The 14507-nt window shown below is 52.7% G+C and overlaps 1 protein-coding gene across 2 annotated transcripts; it reads right to left on the bottom strand.

The window, feature by feature from the left end:
* Positions 1 to 10468: 10468 nt before the first annotated feature.
* CUNH11orf86 (chromosome unknown C11orf86 homolog) lies at positions 10469 to 11465 on the bottom strand. Of its 2 annotated transcripts, none has more exons than XM_007109544.2 (2): positions 11196 to 11465; positions 10469 to 10632 (listed from the first exon to the last, which is right to left on the bottom strand). In XM_007109544.2, the coding sequence occupies exons 1-2, from the start codon at positions 11463 to 11465 to the stop codon at positions 10534 to 10536; spliced, it is 369 nt and encodes a 122-aa protein (XP_007109606.1). In that variant the 3' UTR covers positions 10469 to 10533. The 2 variants fall into 2 exon arrangements, with proteins under 2 accessions (XP_007109606.1, XP_028341254.1); XM_028485453.1 differs by having other exon boundaries at positions 10469 to 10629.
* Between the last annotated feature and the right edge of the window lie 3042 nt (positions 11466 to 14507).

The following is a 14507-nucleotide window of genomic DNA, read 5'->3' as shown; positions in this document are numbered from 1 at the left end:
CCACTTGCAGCAAGTAATGAGAACACGGGGGATCTTTCCCAAAGTAGTGTTGGCCTGAAGAGCAAAATTGGGGAAGTTTTCAGCTAAGGTATATGCATATTCATGAAGGGGCTTGAATAGAGAATTCAACACAGAATTGGGGCAAAGGTTGACAGAGTCCAAGCTCCAGTGAATTGTCGAAAGGTTAACATCTTCATTCCTTAGGTTCCAACCAGTTTGGTGTCTGGGGTCTTAGCATGTAGTTCCTGTAGAACAACTCAGAGATGTCCAGTGTCCTTGAAACACTGGACCTTTTTGATAAATCCCCCTCTTTTGATTCAGCTAGTTTCCTCGGGTTTCTGTTACTTGCTGGGGGTTGGCAAAGGCTTCACAGAGGAGGGGGAAATAAACTGGGCCCTGAAGGATGAGCAAGAAATCGGGAGTGGATGACACGGTAGGAAAGTGGAGTTCCTGGTGGGGTGCTTTGCTGAGCACTTCCTTCACACTCCTTCAGGTTTGCTATTTTTATATGAGAGGATACATGTGTATCAGGTTGTTCTTTTTTTTAAATTAAAGTCTAGTTAATTTATAATGTTCTGTTAATTTCTGCTGTACAGCAAAGTGATTCAGTTATACATACGTATACACAGAAACCCCCGGCCTCTTTCCACTGAGGAAAACTTTTTGTTCTGAGTGCTCCAAGGCCTGCAGCGCTTTATTTCTCAACAAACCTCTTCTTCCTCAGAAAGCCCCACAATAGAAAGCTCCTACGGGGAGAAACTTGTTTTGTTTCTGTTCTGAATTTTGAAAAGTCTAATTTGAAACCCAAAACTGAGCAATGACTTCTTTGTTCCCCTGCATCCGCCCTCCCAGGAACCAGTGGTGGTGGTGGTGTGGCTGGAGTGAAGCGTAAAATGAAAGAAAAAACAATAACAATTGCAGAATCGAAATAATACTCTTCTGCATAGACGGAGTGAAAACCCCCCGCCCCCCTTCCCCACGCTGCCCTCCGAAAGTAAGCACCTCTATCAGGTGTTTGTTTATACATTCCTGGATACATATATGCACACAACTTTGTGTGTGTACATATATATTCTGCTCTTATTTTTGTCATTTAGAACCAGCCTGCCTGGATTCAAATCCTCACTCTGCTATTTTACTACATGTGTAACCTTGGGAAAATTACTTAACCTCTCTGTGACTCAATTTTCTCAACTGTAAAATGGGAACAACAATAGTGATTAACCCAGAGTAGCGAAGATTACATTTATTTTATTATTTTTTTAAAAAAATTTATTAATTTATCTATTTTTGGCTGCATTGGGTCTTCATTGCTGCGCACGGGCTTTCTCTAGTTGTGGCGAGCGGGGGCTCAGTAGTTCTGGCGCACGGGCTTAGTTGCTCCGCGGCATGTGGGATCTTCCCGGACCAGGGCTCGAACCCGTGTCCCCTGCATTGGCAGGTGGATTCTTAACCACTGCGCCACCAGGGAATCCCGAAGATTACATTTAGAGAGAGGCTAGCACGTGATGAGCTATACAGTGTTAGCACTGTGATTTACTGCAGAATATTCCATTGTGTGGGCACATCATCGTCTCCTATTGAAAGACCAAGGTTGTTTTCAGGTTTCGTTATTGCAAATAATGTTGCAATGAACGCACTGGGCATGTGCATTTTTCTTTTAAAAGTTACAGCCCAATTGTCTCCTCCAACGATTGTACCAATTTATACTCCTGCCAGCACTACCTATTTTTCCTACGCTGTCATCAATGCTGGACACCATCAGTTTGTTAGGTGAGAGGATGATGTGGTATTTAGCAGGCTTTTCCACTGTCAGCTTACTTTTTATTCCCCCATCCCTTGGCTGTGAACTGTGTTTATGGTGCCTATGGTTATACAGCAAGCACTCCTGGAACACGTAGCCTGTGCTAAGAGCTTCTGCGGGTCGTCTCCCCAATTTCTGAGGACAGCCTGTAATGCTGGTTCTCCTTATTGTCTCCATTTCATAGATCAGAAAGCAGAATCCTCCCGCAATGAGCCACACCAGAGCTAGCAAGTGGCAGAGTAAAGACTCCTTCCTGGTCTGCCTGACCCTGCATGTAACTGCTTAGATGTAGAAACTGAGGTCCAGAAAAGGGACGTTTCTCTGAGTGCACCCAGCACGTCCGTGGCTCTGCCCAGGCCCTCGCACGGCCAAGCCACCTCTGACCCCACCAAGTCGGCAGCTGTTTCTCACCCACCATGGCCTGCCCTGGCCCCAGCCCCACCCCAAGCTGCCCACTCCAGACCCTCCTCCAGTTTGTGTTCTTTGGCCACTGTGGCTTCTAGCATGGCTGGGAAATGGACCCAGACTTCCCAGCAAATAAACACCACCCACAGATTTCCAAATATACAGATAAGTGTTCCCTCCCGCCTCGCCCAGGACTGGCTGGAACTCCACACATTCGGCCCTTCTTCTGTTCCTCCTGGTGTCGGGTTCTGGGTCTGAGTCCTCAGTGGAACGGCACGGGTCCTCCACTGGATGGGGGAGGGGAAGCCTGCACCGGGGCGCGTCAATATCATCAACTGTAGCAGAGTAACTAACAGCCATAGCCCGGTTTGGATACACTTTTCCAGTGTTCACATTTGACGAAACAGTTGTGAACAGAGTCTCCCCAAACAACTTGGACAACAGTGTCTTTGTCACCAGACAGAGCCCTTTTGGGAGTCAGCTAACAGGGGTGTCACCAGCACCCCACACCCCAGCCTCACATCCAGCGGGGTGAATCAGGGTCCAGAGCTGTTCAGGTATGTTAGCCATCTCCACGTGGTTACCACTTACAGAGACGATTGCTTTTCAAAAATGTGATTAGGAAGAATTTTGAACATATACAAAATCACGCAGAATTCCCACCCTCCCCCAGTCCCCATCACCCAGCTTTTGCAGTTATCAGCTCAGGACTGATCTTGCTTCATCTTCATTCCTGTCTATTTCCCTCACCTTTAAAACAAATATTGTATCACTTCACCCACAAAAGGTAAGAGTAATCTAAAAGATGAAGAGTCTTTTATTAATATAACTATAATAACATTTTCACCCCTAAGAAAGGAATAGATCTCTCATATCATCCAAAATCTGGTCAACATTCAAAGTTCCAGATACTTCATAAATTTTTTCTTTTTTTTTATAGTTTGAATTAATATCTAAATAGGGTTAATACACTGTGATTGGTTAATATGTCAGGTTTCTTTTACTCTGGAATTTCCCCCTCCATCTCTCTCTTTTTCGTCTTCTTTGCAATTTATTTTGTCGAACAAACCTTGGCTGTTTTATCTGTAGGGATCACTGCAGTCTAGAATTTGCTGATTGCAGCCCCATGGTGTAGTTCAGCATGATTCTCCATCCCCAGGGAGTCTTATAAATTGGGAGTTGCATCTAGAACTGCATCTCATAAATGCAGGCTTGACTTTTTTGGGCAAGAATATTTCATAAGTGGTACCGTTTCTCCCGTCTGAAGGCATATACTGTCTGGTTGCTTCTCCTTTTGTGATGCTATCATGTCGCTTTATTTTTTAAAAACTCTTATTTTGAAAAAAACTTCGAACCTATGGAAAGTCGCAAGGATAGTGCAATGAACTCTCATTGATTTACCAGTTTTGGCCACATTTGCTTTATCATTCACGCTGTTTTCATATGTAGATATATGTTTCTAAGTCATTTGAGAATGGGTTTCAAACATCAAGCCCCTTCACCCTTAAATATTTCAGGGTGAACCTGCTAAGAACTCTTTTCCATAACCATCTAAAAGAAAAACCGTTCTTCTCTTTTCACAGTACTTCTGACACAATGTGTGGGGTTTTCCCTCTCACTAAACAATTCTCCAGCTCTTCAGACATCAAGTTGGCGTCCTACAATTCAGTTCTGACATTAACTTCCCAGAGTTAGCATAAACCCCACAGGTTAAGGGCTCAGTCCCACATGGCTGCTCGCACTTCGGACACCAGTCATAAGTTGCACGTTGTCACCTGTGCTTTTGGTCAACCAGCTATAAATTAGGGGTTCCCAGACCCTTGCCTCAAGTTTGATAATTTGCTAGAAAGAACTCAGGGAAATATTTGTTTACCAGTTTATTACAAAGGATGCAGATGAATAGCCAAATGGAAGAGATGCATAGGGCAAAGTATACAGAAGGGCCAGAAGCTTCCATGCCCTCTCTGGGAGTGTCACCTTCCTAGCACCTCGATGTGCTCACCAACCCAGAAATTCTCTGAATCCCATTGTTTAGGGTTTTTGTGAAGGTTCCATTAAGTAGGCACGCCTGATTAAATCACTGGCCTTTGGTGATGGAACTCAAATCTCCAGCCCCTTTCGCCTCCTCAGATATCAGGAAGTGGGGCTGAAAGTTCCAACCCTCTAATCACCTGATTGTTTCCTCTGGCAACCAGTCCCCATCCTCCCAGCATCCCCTTATTAGCATAAACTCAGGTATGGTTGAAAGGGACTTATTACAAATAACGAAAGATGCTCCTATCACCTCTATCACTCAGGAAGTTCCAAGGGTTTTAGGAGCTCTGTGCCAGGAACTAGGGACAGAGAGCAAATATATATTTCTTATGCCACACTATCAAATTCAGGAAATGTTACAGTGATGACATTCTATTATCCAATATCTAGATCATCATCGCTCCAAATTTGCCAATTATCCTGTGTTGCTTTTTAAAATGACTTTAAAAGACTTATTTCCGGGAATTCCCTGGCAGTCCAGTGGTTAGGACTCTGCACTTTCACTGCCGAGGGCCCGGGTTCAATCCCTGGTCAAAGAGACTTATTTCCCCAAAAAAAAAGAGACTTATTTCCAAATGTCTAATCCTTGCAGCCATGGAGTCGTATCCTCAGAAATAATTTATAAATCTATATTAAATTTGTTTTTACTTCATTTTTATTATCAAAGCAATAAATGTACTTCGTTTAAGACATAAAACAGTCTAGGGACTTCCCTGGTGGCACAGTGGTTAAGAATCCGCCTGCCAATGCAGGGGACACGGGTTCGATCCCTGGTCCGGGAAGATCACACTTGCCGCGTAGCAGCTAAGCCCTCGCGCCACAACTACTGAGCCTGCATGCCACAACTACTGAAACCTGCGCTCCTAGAGCCCGTGCTCCGCAACAAGAGAGGCCACTGCAATGAGAAGCCCGAGCACCACAACGAAGAGTAGCCCCCGCTCGCCGCGACTAGAGAAAGCCCGCGCAGCAACGAAGACCGAACACAGCCAAAAATAAATAAAATTTTAAAAATAAATAAATAAAATGGTCTAAACTTATGAAGAAAACTAACACTCCTTTGCTTTCTCCCACTCCATCCCCATGAACCACCCCCCCCCCCCGCCTCCCCGCCCCCCCCCCGTGGCTTCAGCCCAGAGGTGTTTCTAGATAATACGCTTTCATTGCATTTCTTGGTTTTTCAAATGTAGACGTTATCTGTTGGCTTCTACTATGAAAGGTCACATGTAGCCCTCCTTGATCACCCCTCACCCACCCTCCCAGTATAGTTATTAATACCTCATGAGTTCTGGTTAGATATTCATTGGTTACATTGTTTTGACTGTGTAAATACTGTTCACAGCTGAGCCACTCCCTCCCCACCCCCCCACCCCCCGACCCTGAGACGCTCACTTGTAACGTGGGAACACAGTGGCTCGCCTCCCCTCCCAGGGGGCACCCCCATCCTCCGTGCTGGAGTAGTCACAGGGAATCTAAGCTACCTCTCTCCCTCCTCTACTGAGAAGCCTGTCACGGCTCACTGGCCATCCTTGGGTGAAGTGCCATCCCGGGTCCTTTGAGCCCTGTCCCTTGTCTACCTGTCTGTCCTCACCTCCCCCACTCCCATTTTTTTCCCAGCAAAGCTGAGTTATGCCTCGATCTCCAAACGCTCCAGCTGGTCCACGTCTCCATGCCCCATACGTGCCACTCCCTCTCCCCAACCCTTCCACGGGGTGAACCACACTCAGCTCTGCTGTCCGCTCCTCAGGAAGCCTTCTGTGATGCCCACCTTCCAAGAGCTAACCTGCCCTTCTCCGGGCACTTCTGCTCCCTAGCCAGCTCTGGAGTACTGGATCATCAAGAGGGCTGTCACCCCAGGGGGCCTGGAGGGCTATGCATGTCGTCCTTTCTGAAGTTCTCAACGGAGCAGGGCTCTGACTGAGACTTGCTGAGTGTTGGTTGAATTGACTGCTTGTGCCTGGAGCTCAGAGAAGGGAGACAGGGCGGGGCAGCCGGTGGGGGCAGGGAGGGTTCAGTGATAGCCACCGTAGGGGGTGGGGTAGGGTGAGGAGAGAGGCCTTCCTCCCACGCCCATTCCAGCACTGACACTAAAAGAGACCACCTCCTGGGAGGCCCCAGGGCAGCCGTCTGGTCTGCGGCTGGGCCCACTTTCCCGGATCCTGACGCCTGCAACCCTGCCAAGGTCCAGCTCAGCCAAGGTGAGCTGAGGACACGGCAGGCTCTGAGGGCCAGGCTTCCCGAGGCTGTCATTGATAGGGCGCTTCCGTGGGCCGGCTCTGGGCTCAGCGCATGCGTGCTTTGGTCCATCTCATCCCTAAGACACCTAGAGCCAGGGTGCTATTATTAACACCCCCATTTCCCAGAGAAAGACTGCTGAGGCTCAGAGAAGGGTCATGCAGGGAGAACGTCCTGGAACTGCCTACTAAGATCCCAGGGCTAAATGCTCTTAGTGCTTCCCATGCATTAACTTGGGTGAGGAGGGACCGTTATTATTTCGATTGAACAGGCGAGGAAACCAAAGCACAGAGAGGTTAAGCAACTTGTCCAAGGTCACCCAGCAAGTAAGTGGCAGAACCCGGGCATTCGGCCACAGAGTTTTACTCACTTTGCTCTCAGCCTAGGGTGAGGGTGATGGGGGTGGGGGCGATGCTGGCGCTCCCTCTCAGGACGCAGCACACCTCAGTTTGCAAAGATATTGCACACCTGCCACCTCACCTGCCTTTCAGCCCAGAGAAGACACAGAGATCACGGCCCCCATTTTGCAGAGGAGAATATGAAAACCAGAGGAGGGTAACGGCTGGCACAAGGTCACACAGTAAGTTAGCTGCTGGATAGGGGCTTGGGTCCCAGGTTTGACACCCAGGCCTGGGCCGGCCCTGGCCCCCTGACTGGCTGGACCCACTGAGTTTGGTGACCCTGAGGAAGGGGGTTTGGAGCACACAGGGCAGGTGGGCAGAGAGTTCTGAGCAGGGAGGCAGGAGCTCTGGAGGGGAGCCCAAGTCCAGCTTCCGGCTTGCCGTGGGAACCTCAGTTTCCTCATCTGTAAAATAAATGGCCTGGATCTGTTGGACCCTGAGGGCCCTTCCAGCCTGAACTCACAAGGTGCCTGGGGACACAGTGTTCCCCGCTCGCCCCGTTGCTTTCCCCATTTGTGCAGCCGAGCAGCCCCACTTCCCCTGCAGGATATTTTTTTCCACCTGTTCGCAGCCTCCTCCCATCTGGCATGGCTGCAGGCCTCAGGAAGCTGGGCAAGATGTCCAGCCAAGCCCAGAGCGTCACACTGGTTCGGGAATCGGCACCTCCTGTTCAATCTGCCTCACCACGCTGCCCAGTGAGCACTTACTCGTTCTGCTTTGTAGCAGAGCAGCCTGTCATCTGTCTGTCTGTCTGTCTGTGACCCTCTCCAGCAGGACTGTGAGCTCCATGAGGGCAGAGGTCGCATCGAGAGATCAGAGCTTGATAAGCAGTGAGCCTCCCAGTTCTGGAAGCACGCACAGAGAGGCTGCGTGTGGCAGGGGTGTGGGGCAGGAGAGAGAATGGAGCCGGGGGTGAAGGGAATCAGGCCCCCCAACTCTGGGCTCTGAGACCCCCATGAGCAGTCCTTGAGACCCCACGGCCCGGGAGAGGCCTGGGAGGCTCTGTCCTCTGTGAGCAGTGGAAAGACAACACAGAAGCATGAAACTGACTCATCAAGGGTGCCTTTGTGGGAACTGTGGCAGACACTGGCCTGAGGGTGGATAGACTCAGAGCCCCCAGGGCTTTTGCTGCGTAGGAGTCCCCTCTGTGCTCCGGCCACACTGACCGCCAACCGGGAGGCCTCGGTGGGGAGCCACATCCCCCCACAAGTGTCCACGCTATCAGCCACGTCCTCTGGGGTCTGCTTGCTGATGGGCTGCCACACCGTGACAGTGAAGCCTTCCGTGCTGACGAAACCAGGGTGGGCAAAGCGTGGAGAGCGCGCTTCGGGGGAGGGGGACCGTTTGCTGAGTCAGGGGCATCTGCTGCATTCTCGGCCCATTCGAATGGTCTGCACCTCATTCAAAGGGTCTGCACCTCCAGATGCTCCGCGTTCCCTCTGGCCTCAAGGCCTTTGCCCAGGCCCCTCCCTCACCTGAAACACTCATCCCCTCCCCTGGCCGGGCTAACTCCTACTCATCCTTGAGGTCTCTGTTTCAGTAAGGCAACAACTGCTTCCTGGGCACCTACAGTGAGGCGGACACTGTCCCAGGCGAGCTGTGGGCAGTGAGTGAATAGTCCTGCCCTCTCAGAGTTTCCACACGATGCTGACGTGGGGTCAGTTGCAATAGGCTTGTGGCTATAACGAGTAGCCCCCAAATCAGTGGCTTAACCCCGTGAGGGTCTATTTTGCACCCATATCGCAGTCCAAATGGGTGGCAGGGGGGCTCTGCTTCAGTGCCACTGCCATCCGCTAGCCTTGGATAGGGTCCCCTTGGACCCTCTGCATCAGGCTGGCTGGTGAGGGAAGAGGGGGAGCATGGAGGTTGGGCAGGGAGGCTTCACGCCTTGGCCTGGAGCAAGCTGACAGAGCGTGTGTGTGTGTGTGTGTGTGTGTGTGTGTGTGTGTGTGTGTGTGTGTGTGTGTGTGTGTGTGTTTTGGCGAAGGCCTCTGCTAGAGGCCCCGGAGATGTGCTCCCTGATGATGCGGTTGCTGAGGAGGCTGAGGTAGGAAGTACTCCACCCGAGTGGAGCTCAGCCATCAGCTGGATGGCCCTGGGCCAATTCCCCACTCACTCAACAACTACCTACTATGTGCCAGGCCCCGAGCGAGGCACTGGGCTCCCAGTGGTGAGCAAGCCAGGTCCCTCTGGAACTTTCCATCCTGTGGATGACAAAAGCTTATAACTGGACACACTTGTCACCGAGTGCGACAAGTAGAAGGACGCCAGCAAGGAGCTGCGCTGGAGAATCCCTGGGAGCAAAAGAGGCCAGGATGAGCCTGGAGGGCAGAGACCCAGACGATGACGCCTCCTGGGCCTCAGTTTCCTCCTCTGGACATCAAGAGGGTTTGTCAGAGCCATGGACTCAAACGATGTTCCCTGGAGTCCTAGCGTCTCCCAGAGGCACCCCAGGGGCTACTGCAGGGGATACTGCAGAGGGGGCTGAGCAGGGGGCATCTAAAGGTTGTGACTAATTGGGTTGGAAGCTGCCAGGGATCTCCCCCAGTCTAGGTGCCAAGCCGGACGTCCCGGTCTTGTCCTGGTCTCATCCCGGTGACTGTCTGGGACAAAATTTTCCCAGGACCCCTCCTGTTCCTGAATGGCTCTGCCAGGGTCCTGGGCTCTGGGGAAATAGGGAGCCTCCCCTTTGTCCATTGGGCCCTCAGGTCCCCCTACCACCCCAGAGCAGACCCTCCACCAGGATGCTTGCAGCTGCTCCCTTACCTTTGACCTTGGGTCTGCTTGAGCTGGGAGAGCCCCAGGGACCCCAAACGAGGTGCCAGTGTCTCTCAAAGAGCTCAGGCTCTTTGGGGTCACACCCTCCCCTCTGTGTGGCCCTGGGTGGGCTCCTTGCCCTCTCTGACCCTCTGGGTAGGTCCTGCCTCATGCGGGTGAGCACAGAGGCCAAGAGCTGGTGAGATCCAGGCCCTCTGACGCTGGCTTGAGGTCAGCCCAGGGAGAATCAGGGAAGTGGCAGGAGAGGCCCAGCCCCCCGGGGACCTGCCCCTGGCGCTTCTGCCCCATCATCTGGGAAGCTCTGGACCCCACCTGCCCCCAGGGGGTTGGGAGAGGACTGGGGGTGAGTTAGTCAGTAGGAAAATCATTTACTTCGGTTCAGCAACTTTTATTCCTGTGTTCAACGCAGTGTTGGGCATTGGGTAGGGGCGGGGCCAGAGATGCCAAAGAGAATAATCCTTTCCCGCCTCTGGGCCTCAGTTTTCCTCTCATTCGCACAGGGAGGGAAGGCTTCCTCTGTTTCCTTCATCGCGAGACCGTGAGGACAGCGACAATACACGACAATACACGACAAGACATAGTCCTTGCCCTGGGGATGGGCTCACCCTCTGGGAGGGAGGCCCATGCCCCCCCCCCCACTAGCAGCTGGCAAGAAGGGCGGCTGGGGCCCCGTGACCAGGTGATGCGCCAGAGCCTCTCAGCCACGGGTCTGGCTTCACTGAGCTCTGTCCTGGTGACAGAGGCCTCAACGGGCCACGTAAGGAAGGGTAACAGTCCACGCAGAGGAGGTCACTCCATTCACAGTCCAGAGGGCCGCGAAGAGGTAGGTCGTGCCACCTCATCCAGGTGCAGCGAGGACCCCCACTGCTGCTAGCATCCTTAGCTGGTGGTGCCCAGCGAGGGCTGTGGGGAGGCCGACTGGCTCAGGGTCACGCTGCGGAAGCTGGTGACAAACCTCTCCCACCTTCTCCTTATCTTCTGCAAGACAGGAGGGGGCGAGATCAGGGCCCAGGTCTCTGGACTGGGTGGTGGGCTTCAGGTGCTGTTCCACCTACAGCCACGAGGTGGTGGTAGACCCCAGAGACAGAAGCACGGCTCACTAGCCACCCTTCCTCCTAGAGGAAGCCAGCAGCTCCCACCCAGGGGGGCCAGATCACCCCCTTTTCCGGGGCAGAGGGGAGCACAAGATGTAACCCTGGGGAAGTTGTACTGGCTGATCTCTTGCCTCCAGCAAAATCCACCCATCCAGCACGCTGACAGATTGTTCATCTCGGAACAGCTCTGACCATATCACCCACCTGCTCTAAAACCTCCCCTGACTCCCCAGTGCCTATGGGATAAATCCCAAAGGCCTTCAGGACCCCCTGAAATACAGTTCTTGGATATCTCTCTCTCCAGCCCCTTCCCCAGACAGCTCTGTTATCTCTTTGATCTACAGCCCCTTACATTTCTGCCTCTGAGCCTTTGCTGCCCTGGGTCCCGCTCCTGGGGACCTCCCCCTCCCCTCTAGCACTCCTCCATCCACCAACCCTCAGCCAAACCTGCTGATACTGCCTCAGCCACCGCTGGCTGCCTTCTTGCTGGGCTTGGATCAGCTGCTCTGTGTCCCCCAGGCTCCCTGGCAGTTGCTCCTGTCCGGGGGCGTCCAGCCTTTCTGGGCCTCCGTCTGAGGACCTGGACTTCTCACGCCCCTGTCTGAGGCTCAGCGCCCGACTCAGTCGGCCTGCCAGGGGCCTCCCCCAGGGCTCCTGGAGCTTGCTATAGGAGGGCCGTGGTCCTCGCAAGGACTGGCTGCGTAGCCCTGTCCCCATGGTTCTGGAGGCTGCAGGCGCGGGACTGCTCCAGCCCCTTGACGAGCCCCTGGCCTTCTGAGATGGCCTGGTGCCTCCACCCACCTGACAGGAGCTCACTTGAGGACAAAGGTCGGTGCTGCTGAGGTGGCCATCGTAAACCAAAGGGCGGGTGGAGAGGCGGTGTTGTGGGTGACTCAGGGATGCTTGACCTCGGTGGCCTGCCCGCCTCTTCCTCCTCCAGGCAGCCTTCCCTGACCACCCCACCCCCAAAGATCTTGCCCTCCCCTGAACTCCTGTAGTCCTGGCTGTCCAGACTCATTTCGTTGACAGAATAGATGGCTCAACAGCAAAACAGAGATAGGCTTTTAAGAAACAGGACAGCTCCAACGTAGAACAGTCAAATTCACAGAGACAGAAAGGAGCATGGTGGTTGCCAGGGCCTGGGGGGAATGGCAAGTTGTTTAATGGCTATAGAGTTTCAGTTTTGCAAGGTGAGAAACTTCTGGAGGTTGGTTGTACAACAATGTGAACGTATATAACGCTACTGAATTGTACATGTAAAGATGGCTAAGATGGTACATTTTGTGTTTCTGTATATTTTTTTGCTACAATTGGAAATTTAAAAAAAGAAAGAAAGAAAAAAGAAACAGGATAGTTCTAGGTTGGAAGTTGGGAGACTTGGGTTTTTTCCAGGCCTAGTTCTGCCCCTAATTTTCCAGCACAGAATAGGGTTAAGCGCTCAGGCTCTGAGGACCAGCTGCTCCTGGGTAAACCTCGGTTCCATCCCCCGCAGCTACGTGACGTTGGGCGCCTTTTCCCTTGGCTTCCCTGTCTGTAACAGAGACAGATAACTCACGTGTTGTCGTGAGGACTAAATGTGATGATGCTATGCCCAGCAAAGGGCTTGGCATGCAGCAAGCGCTCAGTAAAAGTGAGTTGGTGGCATTCAGTATTTGAGGCAAATCCTTTCTCCTCTTGGTCAGTCTTCTCATCTGTAAAATGGGTTGTTGTGAACATCAAATGAAATCGTGAATGTGGACGCCTCTAAAGGCAAGACTAGCAGCAGCAGCTCTTTCTCCCAAGTCAGGGGAAAGAGAAAGGTACTTGGGCTGGGCCAGCCGACCCTCAGAATCCTAGAATTTGAGAGTTTAAAGGGAGCTCACATATCTGGGCCACACTCCTTTTTGTTTTAACCACTATTTTTTGAGCTTTTTTTTTTTTTTATGGTTCTGGAACTAATTCCTCCCTATGTTTCATTTAAACCTCCTGACAGTCCTGTGAGGTGTGCACCATTATCCTCATTTTGTAGATCCCCATTTTGTAGGTGGGGCAATCTGAAGCTCAGAGAGATTAAGCATGCCCAGTAAGCTGCAGAGCTGGGACTCCCGCCCCGGTCAGACTGGCTTTAGAGCCCGAGTTTCAACCACTCTGCTCTCCTGTCCTGGTGCTGGTGGCAGAGGCGGGACTGGAAGCTGGGTGTCCTGCCTCCTCTGTGTCTGGGGTGCCGCACGGGGTGCCCTGTCTGGGGTCAGGGAAGCGCTGGCTGCAACTCTTGGCTCACCCCAGACTCCTCTGCGCCTGGTCTTGCTTGTTTTCCTCTCTCAGAATTTCTAGGCCTTCCTTGGGTTCAGGATCTCTTAATATCTGTCAGGCTCACCTCCCAGCCAGAGGAGCCAAGACAGGGCCAGTGTGAAGAGGAGAATGGAGAAAAGGGGCCCTGACCCTCTGTCCCAGCCTGTCCCAGGGGTGGACTATGGCCGTTTTTCCAGCCCTGACCACACGTTTAACGCCTGACCCATATGCCAACCCTGACCTTGGGTAAAAAGCAACAAATCCGGGCTTCCCTGGTGGCGCAGTGGTTGCGAGTCCGCCTGCCGATGCGGGGGACGCGGGTTCGTGCCCCGGTCCGGGAGGATCCCACATGCCGCGGAGCGGCTGGGCCCGTGAGCCGTGGCCGCTGAGCCTGCGCGTCCGGAGCCTGTGCTCCGCAACGGGAGAGGCCACAGCGGTGAGAGGCCCGCGTACCGCGCGCACACACACACACACACACACACACACACAAAAAGCAACAAAACCATTACACAGTCTTCAACGCCTTCACTCCAGCACAGTTAACCCAAATCCTCACTCTCATCCAAGTCTGAGCTGGGAAGAGCTTGCTGATGACTCACGGGCCTCTGACATGTGTCAGGGTGAATCACTTGCTCTTGTGTCACGCCTGTAGCTGCCGAATACTCTCTTGCCAAGCGTGTAATCTTACAACAATTTTCCAAATCCGTAAATCCGTGGAGGACCAGGAGAAAATATGTGTTCTTTTCCTTCCATCCCCACTGCCTCCCTGCCTTTGTCACGGGCGGTTGGGGGGGCGGGGCCGTTCTTACCTTTCCAGACCCTGCTGGGTGACAGCTCCCCTGGAAGCCTGCCCAGCCCCTCAGCCTGGGATAGGGAGGCAGTCCCCTGTCCAGCCCACCCAATACACACAGTAGCAGCAGTCACCCCAGGATGCCTTTCCCCGCCACACCGGGTGTCCCTTGATGGCTAGGACAACATCTCTTTCATCTATGTCCCCAGGACATGACATAGGAAATGCTTGGGCTTAAATATTGGAGACTATTACGTGTCTATTGCTGTGTTACAGAATACCCCAAAACTTAGTGGCTTAAAGCAGCACTCATGTATGACCTCACAGTTTCTGTGGGTCTGGGATCCAGGCACAGCTTAACGGGGGCCTCTGGCTCAGGGTCCCTTGCAGGCTTCAATCAGGAGGCTGTTAGTCACCTCCAGGTTTGACTGGGGGTGGATCTGCTTCCAAGGCTGTTGGCAGGACCTGCTTCCTCGCAGATTGTTGCAGCGAGGGTCTCAGTTTCTTGTTGACTGTTGGCTGTTCCCAAGGGCAGCTCACGTCATGGGGGCTGGCTTCAGTTGGAGCGGGCAAGAGAGAGTGTGAGAGATGGCAGGCAGGCAGAAGCCAGAGTCTTTGGGGAACTTAACCTCAGAAGTGACCTCCCATCACTTTTGCCATCACTGTTCCTCCAAGGCGAGTCACCAGGTCCAGTCGGC

This window comes from Physeter macrocephalus, unplaced genomic scaffold (genome assembly GCF_002837175.3).
Source record: "Physeter macrocephalus isolate SW-GA unplaced genomic scaffold, ASM283717v5 random_402, whole genome shotgun sequence".
NCBI lineage: Eukaryota > Metazoa > Chordata > Mammalia > Artiodactyla > Physeteridae > Physeter > Physeter macrocephalus.
This window is presented reverse-complemented; position numbering and strand designations above follow the sequence as displayed.

Excerpts from the sequence above, each read along its gene's own strand:
- CUNH11orf86 (XM_007109544.2), bottom strand. The coding sequence starts at position 11,465 with ATGGGGACAGGGCTACGCAGCCAGTCCTTGCGAGGACCACGGCCCTCC. Across the intron at positions 10,633-11,195 it reads GGCTGAGGCAGTATCAGCAG|AAGATAAGGAGAAGGTGGGA; the intron begins GTTTGGCTGAGG and ends CCTGTCTTGCAG.